General features: G+C 39.2%; 1 protein-coding gene across 1 annotated transcript; it reads left to right on the forward strand.

Moving 5' to 3' along the window:
- The first annotated feature begins 5,523 nt into the window (after positions 1-5,523).
- On the forward strand, positions 5,524-6,441 carry LOC142164147 (uncharacterized). Its single transcript, XM_075221338.1, has 2 exons — positions 5,524-5,820; positions 5,941-6,441. Exons 1-2 carry the CDS (start codon positions 5,524-5,526, stop codon positions 6,439-6,441), a joined length of 798 nt encoding a protein of 265 aa, XP_075077439.1.
- Positions 6,442-11,653: the final 5,212 nt, after the last annotated feature.

The raw sequence follows: 11,653 nt of genomic DNA on the forward strand, positions 1-11,653 counted from the left end.
AGATTTCCTCATTCAATTTGTACAACAGATTGCGTGAAGCAAATTCAAATTACAGTAATTTCGTTTTATTGCAAACATACTGCAACTTTGTCATGTAAGAAAAGTGTTAAAGAATTACAACTGTAATGGACACACAGGCAGGTGGCCAGCCACTTTTGGTGGCTGCGCTGCCTACACAACTTCCTCTAAACATGGCAGAAACATCAGGGATCACAAATAAGCCGATGGATTACTCCAAATTTCTGAAACCTTGCACTTTAAATGCTGCAATGCAGGAGCAACAGGAAGTTGAGCCAATTACTATTCGTACACCTACAATATTAAATGGAGAACATGTTATTCAGTTCACAGAAGCAGAAGTAGAAAGGATGGATATCATCGAAGGACTACAATATGCAATAGTTGGTAAATGTTCTTATGGGAGCCCAGAAATTCAACAACTGCGTAAGTTAATACCAATTCAATGCGGAATTAAAGGTGAATGTAACATTGGATTTCTAAGGGATAGACATATTTTGATTAGAATGACATTAAAGCAGGACTATCTTCATTTCTCATCAAAAACTCATTACATAAAAAGGACAGGGATGGCTATCAATATCAGCTTAGGCCTTTGATTTATGACTCAAAGTTTAGAGCAGATGAAGAAATACCCAAGGCAATGGCTTGGATCTCATTCCCAGGTCTATTGCCAACCTTTTTTGTAAAGGAATATCTATTTTCTCTAGCTTCAGCAGTAGGTAAACCTATGCATCTAGACATGGCTACAATTAACAAAACTAGACCTAGTTGTGCTAGGGTGAAGGTACTAGTTGATCTACTTGCAGATTTGCCTAAAAAGGTGAGGATGGACATATTCAACGAAGCTAAAGGAACAACAAGAACTGAATGGGTGAGAATTCAATATGACATGATGCCTAAATATTGCAGACATTGTAAACTTCAAGGACATGATCAATTTGAATGCTGGAGGATACACCCTGAATTATATGTGGAGAAGGAGAATGATGACCAAGCAGATACAACTAAGAAACAAGACATAAATAACTCACAGCCTATAAAGATGCTATCTAGTGGAAAGGTCGTGGGTAATGTGATTGTTACAGCAAAAGAGCAATAGAAGGAAGTGAAGGACAACAGAGTTAGAATTGTAGTAAATCAAAATACTAGTCTTAGTAATAATGGAATGGAGATGTCACCAGCTAAGCAGCTTGAAAACAATAACAATAAAGAGGGTACAAGCATTGTAGAGAGACAAGCAGAACCACAAAGCAACAGTGGTAAGGAATTGGAGGCTGTAGACAATGAAGATAATGATCATGTTCAAGTAGCTAAAAAGTTTGCAATATTACAAGGTTTGGAGGAAGAGGAAGAACATATTAATCAATTGGCAAAGGTGACAGATAATGCAGCAACAAGCAGTACAACACTTCATAACCATGCATCTACAAAGCAAAAAACAAAAAATACGGTCAATAATGAGGGAAAATTAAATCTGGCAGCACAACTTTTTCATCTTAATTCATCAGGGATTCGCTCGACTAATGGTCTAGTCAATGGAAATGAGACATCAAAAGCAAAAAACGATACTGCACAATGGGTAGAAAGAAGTTTCAAGAATAAAACAGGAGAGGCAATAGTGAAGATCAATAAACAATGCTAGCAAATCCCATCACAAGATACATTAGTGAACAAGGTACCTAATAAAACTCCAAATTCTCAAGCAGAAGGGTCAAAATCAGCTACATTTAAAGAAAGAATGCAAGGCTGTGGAGGCAGGCTATGGGATACACAAAGGGAATACGATTCAGAGGAGAACGAAGTACCACAAGGAGCCCAAGCTGATGAAGAACCAAATGAGAAGGACAAAGAAGAAGATGAACAAAGTGTAAATGGAGAGCACCAAGCCAATGACAACAATACAACTGAAATCACAGAAATTAGAAACTATGAAGGAAGAGATCCAGAGGTAAATGATCCTGGAGGAATAGAAGATGATCAAATTCAGATATCACAAGAAGACCCACAAGGACACAACATAACAGACAAGGAGAAACAACCAAGACATAAAAAAGAATTATTAAATATTACTGTCACAATGGAGAAAAATCAGTTGCAGCTGTTAAAAAGAGGAGAAGAGAAGGCCTTGGTCCCTAAAAGGAATGCATTTGGAGATACATCAGGAAGTAAGGAAGACAATGAAGAAGGAGAACCTGGTAAATCAGGCTACGACATGGATCAAGAATCAACTACCCAACACCTTATGAATGCGGCAAGGCAAGGTGACTTATCACCTATGCAAGTGGAAAAGGCAAAATCAGCAGCAAAAGGTAAGAAAAAGCAACAAAAAGATAATTTTGCAGTACCAAAAGCTGGGGTGCACACAAGGAGAATGCTAACTAAATCCAACAATTAGTAATGAATGCTCTCATTTGAAATATAAGGTCAGTCAACACACAGCACGCCTTTGAAAGGTTGACAAAAATGCACAGGAAAAATCACTATGATTTTGTAGGATTAATGGAGCCAAAGCAACAAGCAAAAAAAATGGAAAGGTACAGAAACAAGATAGGACTTGCACAAGCAATTTCAAATGTTTCCAACAAGATCTGGGCATTCATAGATGAAGTATTTGAAGTAACTGTCATGTACAATATGGTGCAACAATTAACACTACGATTGGTTCATACTGAATCGCATGTGGAGTTTGTTATAACTTTGATATATGCTAAATGTGATGCAATTGAGAGGATAGAACTATGGGATTCATTATATGAAATGACAAGGGATATGAATGCACCATGGCTAGTAGGGGGAGATTTCAATGTAATATGGGACGAAGAAGAGAAGTTTGGGGGGTTACCTGTGTCATTGAATGAAATTGATGATTTTCGACACTGCGTCAACACTTGCAATCTCTTCGATCTTGGATTTAAAGGTAGCATATTCACATGGTGGAATGGAAGAGCAGAGGAAGACTGTATATTCAAAAGACTAGACAGATGCTTGGCCAATTTACAATTCCAACAAACATTTCCAGGAATAGAGGTGCAACATTTGGCAAAGACTGGTTCCGATCATAGTCCAATGTATCTGAAGTGTGATACTGAGACTCCACCAATAAAAAAGCCTTTTAAGTTCTTGAATTTTTGGGTGGAACATGCAACTTTTAAAGACGTGGTGAGAGACAACTGGACAGCCGATTTCAATGCAAATCCTTTTATTATTCATAATCACAAGTTAAAAAAATTAAAGAAAGCCCTTTCATTGTGGAGTAAGGCTACTTTTGGAAATATTTTCCAAAAAATAGAAAGCATGGAGGAGGTAGTGATGGTTCACGAAGCAGAATTTGAAGCAAATCCTACAGGGATGAACAGGGAAAGACTACAAAAGGTTCAGGCAGAATTAATCAAATGTCTTGCACTAGAGGAGAAATTTTGGCAACAAAAGGCGGGCATGACTTGGTTCAAGGAAGGGGATAGGAATACTAATTTCTTCCACGCACAAGTGAGAGGTAGGAGGAAGAGACTTCAGCTTAACAGAAGTCAAGGTAGTGGAGGAACATGGATTGAAGAAGAAAAAGAAATTGCAGAAGAGGCTATCAGATTTTACGAGGAACAGTTCACAGAAACAGCTTCTCCCTCTTTATTTGAGATCGTAGACCATGTTCCTAATCTGATGAACAGTGATCAGAATGCAGAATTTATTAAGCAACCAACAAAAGATGAGGTTAAAAAGGCAGTATTTGGACTTAATGGTAATAGTGCTGGAGGGCCAGATGGTATGACAGGCAAGCTATATCAGTCTTGTTGGGACGTAATAGGGGATGACTTGTTCGACATGGTGAGGGCTTTTTTCAATGGTCATGAGCTACCAAAGTGCGTAACACACACAAACCTAGTTCTGATACTAAAGAAAAAAGAAGTTACCACTTTTTCTGATCTAAGACCCATAAGCCTAAGTAATTTTTCAAATAAGGTCATATCGAGGGTCATACATGAAAGGCTTGTGAAATTTCTCCTTAATCTGATATCGGAGGAACAGTCAGGTTTTGTTAAGGGCAGGAATATAGTAGAAAACATCCTTTTAACTCAGGAGATAGTCACTGACATCAGGCTTAGAACAAAGGCTGGACCTAATGTCATCCTGAAGCTAGATATGACCAAAGCTTATGATAGATTATCTTGGCTATTCTTAACAAAGGTAATGAGAAATATGGGATTCTCAGAAAGGTTGATAGGGATTGCCTTTGGATTAGTTTCAAACAATTGGTATTCTATTCTAATCAATGGTCAAGCTCATGGTTTCTTTAAATCCTCAAGAGGAGTAAAACAAGGTGATCCTGTATCTCCAACTTTGTTTATCTTGGCAGCGGAAGCATTATATAGGGGCCTCAATGAACTTCATACTAACCTGTATTTTTGTGGATTTGGAATGCCAAAGTGGAGTCCAAAAATAAATCATTTGGCGTATGCAGATGACATGATTATTTTTTCATCATCTGATGAAACTTCTCTGTTGCTGATTATGCAAGTGTTGAATGCATATGAAAATGCATCTGGGGAGCTTATTAACAAGACCAAATCAGCTGTGTACCTGCATCATTTAACACACATGGATGTGGTCATCAAGGTGGAAAGGATCACAGGCATTCATAGAAATGAATTTCCGATCACATACCTAGGTTGTCCTATTTTTTATACAAGGAGAAAGCTGGAATACTATCAACCCCTAATTACTAAGGTAATGGACAAAATGCAATCCTGGCAGGGCAAATTATTATCAGTAGGGGGAAGGGCAGGTCTCATATCCCATGTGCTGCAAAGCATGCCTATGCACCTACTATCAGCTGTAAACCCTCCCAAATATGTGATAAATAGGTTGCACAAATTGTTTGCGCAATTTTTCTGGAGCAGCTCTGTAGGAGGAACTAGTAGGCATTGGGCTTCATGGAATACCTTATGCATGCCAGTTGAGGAAGGAGGAATAGGTTTCAGGTCACTACATGATGTAACAAAAGCATTATTCAGCAAGTTGTGGTGGAATTTCAGAACTAAACCAAGCCTAAGGAGCTCTTTTGTATGTCAGAAATATTGTAAGAAAATGAATTCAGTAGTTGTTCCATGAAAAAGGGGGTCTCATATTTGGAGAAAAATGCTGGAATGCAGAGATCTTATTGAACATCAAATCTTTTGGCAAACAAAAAAGGGATCCTCACTTTTTTGGTTTGAAAACTGGACAGGTATTGGGGCACTATATTTTTTAGTTCCTCAGGACTTTGGCATAGATGAAACAGTAAAATATGTACATGAAGTTACCTTAGATGGTGGGTGGGATATGGACAAGCTATTTGAATTGCTTCCTGAAGACTTAGCAGTACACATTCTAGAGAAAATCAAACCACCTTCACCTTAGCAGGTTCTTGACGTGCCTTGTTGGATGCTGGAAACAAGAGGACATTTCAGTGTTAAGTTAGCATGGGATTATACGAGAAGAAGAGACGAACCAATAACGGCTTATAGAATGATATGGGTAAAGGGACTGCCTTTTAAAATAGCATTTTTCATGTGGAAAGTGTGGAAAGCAAAGTTACCTTTAGATGATTTCTTGAAAAAGGTAGGCTACTGCATGCCATCAAAATGTTGGTGTTGTGCACATCCTGATGAGGAATCTCTTCAGCATTTGTTTTTTAGATCAGAAACTGCAAAGACAACTTGGAAGTATTTTCTATCGAGGGCAGGAATAGCTGTGGAAGGACTTACACTACACCAAGCAATCACAAAATGTTGGACTGCAAATGTTTGCTTAAGGCTTAAACCGGTAATGCAAGCACTCCCTTCATGCGTAGTATGGGAACTCTGGAAAAGAAGAAATAGTATGAAGTATGGTGAGGCTGTGACAACCAGCAGGGTGATTTATCAAGTGTCATCAAATCTCTAGGCATTGGTGAAATTGAGAAAGCCAGGGATGGACATGGTACCTCACAAATGGAAAGACCTTCTAGTCATGATGGAAAATTTCACTCCTAAACTTAAAGTTACCAAAGTCATGTGGGAACCACCAAGTACAGGATGGCTAAAGGTTAATACAGACGGGGCATCGAGGGGAAATCCAGGCAGGAGCTCAATAGGTTTTTGCATAAGAAATGAAAATGGCGACATAGTCAAGTCTGTAGGGAGGGAGATTGAGGAGACAACAAACACAGTAGCTGAAGCGAAGGCCATGTTAGAAGCACTAAGGTTTTGCAGATTACAACAATACTCTCATGTATGGCTTCAAACTGACTCAATGTTATTAAAAAAGATAATGGATGGGATTTGGAAACCACCATGGATCATATTTGAGAAGGTAGAGGAAATGATGCAACTAATGAGTGGGGGAAATTACACAGTTACACATATTCATAGAGAGGGCAACAAGCTGGCTGATCATTTTGGCTAATTATGCTTTTGATCATGGAGAGATCGAGTGCCAACAATTCTGGCAGCTAGATGCACAAGGAAGGAAGTTGGTTAATGAAGATAAGATGCAATGTCCAAGTTTAAGGATAAAGGTGGACAGAAGATAAGAAGCAAAGAGAATAGAAATAGCAAGAGGCATGTCATCTTGATCGACCATCAAATCCAAAGGGAGGAGGGTGTCTCTAGCGACGAGGTACAATTATGCTATATTAAACAACAAAAACTTTCCAGTAATCAAGATGGACACGTGATATTATGCTCATTAAAAGATAACAATGCTATTGGAATATGCACAAGCACACTAGGGACTAGGCATGGAGGGATGCGAAAAAGATTTCATGAAAGCACATGGTTTACTCTGAAAAACGAGAAGAATGTCGTTTGGTTGGGGATGCGCAATCGAGCAAACAAATGCAGGAATGAAAAAACAATGCACAAGCATGGAGGGTAGCAAATGATGAAACAAGAGCATTTGGGGAACACGCATGCTAACACATAGAAAAGAACGCTGGAAGGTAAAGCATGCTGGACATAGAGGAGTTTGTTACTTGAGCATGCGGCTGATGTATATGGTAGACCGTGTCCATGAAATAACAAAAAATGGAATTGAATCCATCGAGAATGGATTGGAGTGGTCCAGCAAGAGCATGTGGTCTTGCATCAAAAAAAGGGCATATTTTAATGGAAATTCACAAAGCATGTTATGGCTAGGCAGCTTATCAATAAAGGAGGCAAGGCTGTCGAACATGAATTGTTCACCAAGAGTACTCACGTGCTTTTGGAGTGCAAAGCACAAAGATGCCCCCATTGATCAACCCAAGGAATCAAAAGGAGCACAAATAGGAAAGAAGACACAACTACCGCACAGAAGACATTAATCTTGACAAAAGATTAATGGGAGATGGAGAGTGATCGAACGCGGAGGATAGGAAGTGCCAAAACCTCATGCACATGCTTGGATAAAGATATTTTAATGGAAGTTCTATAAGCTTGATGTGTACATTCTGGCAGCTTATCGAACAAGGAGGCAAGGTCGAACAAGAATTTGCTCACCAAGAGTAAATGGAGCTCACGTGATTCGGGAGTACAAAACACAAAGCTTTCTCCATTGATCAAAAGGAGTGCAGCGAGGAAAGAAGACAAAGTTAGCGCACAAAATCACATGCACATGCTTGGATAAAGTCTTATATTTCAAATTTTAATAGATTTAATGTTTTATCAAGGTTGAGTGCAACACTCAATTTTGATAATAGGATATTTGTTAACTGCAAACTTTATTTTGTTCATTCCGTAGGATAACTAGACATTGTATTTTGTCGTTTATCATGTTATAAATAAAATTAACCCTAGGCGTCTGCCTAGCGGATTATTAAAAAAAAACCTTGATTCTAGGATGAAATCTTGTAAAACGATGTAATAGATTGAAAGAAATGAGTTACGAATCATTTACCTATAATTTGCGGAAGAAATGGTCTTTGGAAAATTGCCTCTAGAGGTTTAGGTTTTGAAAAATGGGAGAATGAATGAAAAATGTCGTCCAAAATTGTTTTTGAACAGTTGCAGGTATCGCATTTGTGATCAGGGGTTCGCAAATGTGGACATTACTTCGCAAATGCAAAAAAAGGCCTGGTCTGCTAACATCGCAAATGCGAACATATGTTCGCAAATGTGGCATGTTCACATTGCAATTGCGATCCTGAGCTTCGCAATTGCGAAGGTCCCCTCCCAGCCCTTCTGATCGCAAATGCAAAAAAACTTCGCAAATGAGATGCTCGCATTTTCGAGCAAGACATCCCAAATGCGAAGTCTGCAGATCTGAAACATACTAGCAAAAATTGCATAAGTTCAAATCATCCTGTAGCCTATCCAAAACTCACCTAAGCCCTCGAGGTTCCAAAACAAACATGCATACAAGTCTTAAAACATCATACGAACTTGATCGCGTGATAAAATCGCTAAAATAACACCTAAAACTATGAATTTAGCACCAAATTGCATGAAATTTTCAAGATATTTTCAAAACTTCTATTTTCTCAACCCAAGCTTCGAATCACGTTTAATTAACTTCATTTTTTTTTACCGAATTTCACAGACATGATTTAAATATTATATTAAACCTGTACCAAGCTCCGAAACCAAAATACAGGCCCGATACCAATGAGATCAAACATTAATCAATTTCTTTAAAACCTTATAATTCCAGTTTAACAATTTTTATCAAAAATTTATTTTTCGGGCTTGGGACCTCGGAATTCAATTGCAGGCATATGCCCTAGTCCCATATTCTGCTACGGACCCTCCGGTACCATCAAAACACGGGTCCAAGATCGTTAAAACATGGGTCCGGGTCTGTTCACTCAAAAAATTGGCCGAAGTCAACTAAAAATCACTTTTTGGCCAAAAGTTGTTATTTTCATAATTTTTAACATAAGGGCTTTCCGAATATATGCCCGGATTGTGCACGCAAATCTAGGAGAGATAAAATGAGATTTCAAGGCCTCGCAACACGGATTCAAGTTCTAAAACAGAAGATAACCCTTTGGGTCATCATAATATTCCGTCATTTCAGCTGAGTAATTGTACTTCTGAGAGCGTTGAGGCTATGCACATGTTGCTATGATGCTCATGAGTTGTTATCGCACAGTATTGAGCTGAAGGTGAGATGCTTGCCTATGTGTTAGGGCAGTGAATGACTTAAGAGGAGGGTCGCTTCGTGTATGAGTCAGAGATTTAGTGTTTTATTTCCAGCGGAGGAAAAGACAATCAGACTATAAATGTTCAGATTTGGGTTGATGGAGAACGAGACTTGGTATTTTCGAGCATGGTAGAATTTTCATCTGTGATGCGGTGTCATTATCCTTGTTCAATATGTTAAGTTCGCCGGTGTTATGGTCTTCATTAAATTACCTTCGGGTTAGGGTAGTATGAGATAGTGTTGGAGAAGCGCCTATCAAAGATCACGGTGTGCGGTGGTTTAGGATTGAATCGGTGCTCCTAGTATTGATGACTCGAGGAAGATGGTCTTCGAAAGGGGTTTAAAAAATAATAGTAGCGACCTGTTGGTTCGAGTGCTACAGAGATAGATTTTGACTTAAGGCAATAGCTGGGCAGCGAAGGATGACGAAGGACATGCGGGAGGTGCCTCGCGGTGGATAAGCTTCTAGAAGGCCAAGTGCGAGAAACAGGAGTCGATTAGTTGCTTAAAGGAGTGAGTTTGACCAAAGTGGCAGAGTGATAGAGTAGCATATGGGTTCTATGGTAGGATGACTACATGCCTAGAGAAGAGGTTAGAGCGATTTGGGATTCATGGTGGACAGTGACGAGGTCTACGGACTTAATTCAAAATATTGGCTTTTATACAGCGGGAGATTTGGATACAATAGAAAAGAGTTGCTTGATATGAAGAAAGATACAATGTGACTTTGGATTTGAAGGTATTGTCACACCTTTAGTTGATGTCCGCGAGTAGTGGACAAAATTGTACAACTAGTGAATGAGCACAGGCTTAGATGGGTTATCTCCTACGAGTAGGTTAGCAGTCGCGTGGTGTTGATGAAGCTTCTACAAAAAATTCTACTGTCTATCGAGGAAGAGGTCGGATATTAAATATGGCTGGTAATTCAGAGTATTGATAAAGGGTTTAACAGAAGGATTTCTAGAAATTTGGCGGGTTGATTGTGCAAGATTAGGTCGACGGTGAAGAAATAATCTTGGTGGGTTCCAGATTTATGCAAAAGTAGATTCAAGCTAAGTGGTAGAGTCTCACCACTTACGAATTTGGATTTGCATGGTTGTCTACTTGTGAAGTTTCTAGTTATCGGCATATTGATGGGTTATTGTGGCTAAGGGAAGAGAACATCAGTGGTAATTTGAGCAAAAGATTCGAGGAGTGTGTTCTATAATTGGCATTATCGATTCGTGTTTAGGCTTTGGGAGGACTCAAAAATTATGCTTCGTGTAGAAGTGTGTGCAACGAAGGTGAATTGGCTGGGTGCTTCTTTGAGAGAGTGGTCATGTGCTATAGGGGCCTTGCAGTTGATTATATTCGGGACCAACACAGAGTGAGTGACTCTCAACAACGGTCCTAGTGGACTCAAAGGTTAAAGTGTGGTGCCTAAGGATTTCGAGTCCATAGTATGGTTGAATATCGAGATTTTGCAGCGGATTATAATAAATAAGCTTGGAGTGTTCCGTGTTATCTTTGGTCTACGGGGTATCATGAGAGGAATGAGAGCATGTAACTTTGGATTTATAGAAGAATTATCATAATGGGTGTATCTATTGAAGATGCGATTATGCGCACAAGAAGGGTATGAAATGGTTCGTGGGTTTTGAGATAATGTGGTCTTGTAAAATGGGTTCACTCAGGGCGAGTGCAGATTGGGTTCGATATGTTTTGAATGGAGCTATTATTATTCCTAAGGCAATAGGGGAAATTAGAAGGAGTCGGATCAGTTAGCAATGGTTGAATCAGCATAATGATGGCAATGATCAGCTCCCTTAGTGTGTTGGGTTACTCATGTGATTTGTGACGGTACGTGCGAGGCTTGACAGTCGTCGTAACTGGTCTTATTTGGAGGCTTTCAAGTATTATGGCATGTTATGTGCAGATGGATCTTGGAAGGGTTATGGTGGTTTAGACAACTACTTGAGGTTTGTATTTTCTGCGAATATGAGGATTTAGTCGTATGTTGCAATGGTTCTCTTGGAACGAGTTAAGTAAAAGGTTTCTATGTGATGAAGTGTTTACCCTATTTAGTAGTTCAGAAGTTAAGATGAAATTCTTGTACTCTTGCACATTGGCATGATTAACTGCAGTGATCGGCGTGGGATATAGAAGTTGAGGATCAAGGTTGCAGTTTGGGGTCGATAAGAATGTCAAGAGCTAGGATGAACGGGGAAATGATTCATGTGGTTAGAGTAAGCTAGTATTGCCTTTAGCGTCACCTGAGATTGGTGTCCTGTGTAAGGGACTTTGAGTACTGATTTTGGATTTTGGATTTGCTTTAGAACATTTTTGCAGCCGGTGGTATGGATGTGCAGACTTGTTATCTAGTGTGGAAGGTCATGGGAGCACGTCCCACTGGAAGATCATATAAGTGTGACATGTAGTCACTTGATTGATCAAGGAGTGGAACTAAGTATGAAGATTTTGGTAATACCGTTCATGTGAGAATTTATGCTTGAAGGGT

The sequence above is a fragment of the Nicotiana tabacum genome, chromosome 1, assembly GCF_000715075.1.
Source record: "Nicotiana tabacum cultivar K326 chromosome 1, ASM71507v2, whole genome shotgun sequence".
Classification (NCBI taxonomy): domain Eukaryota; kingdom Viridiplantae; phylum Streptophyta; class Magnoliopsida; order Solanales; family Solanaceae; genus Nicotiana; species Nicotiana tabacum.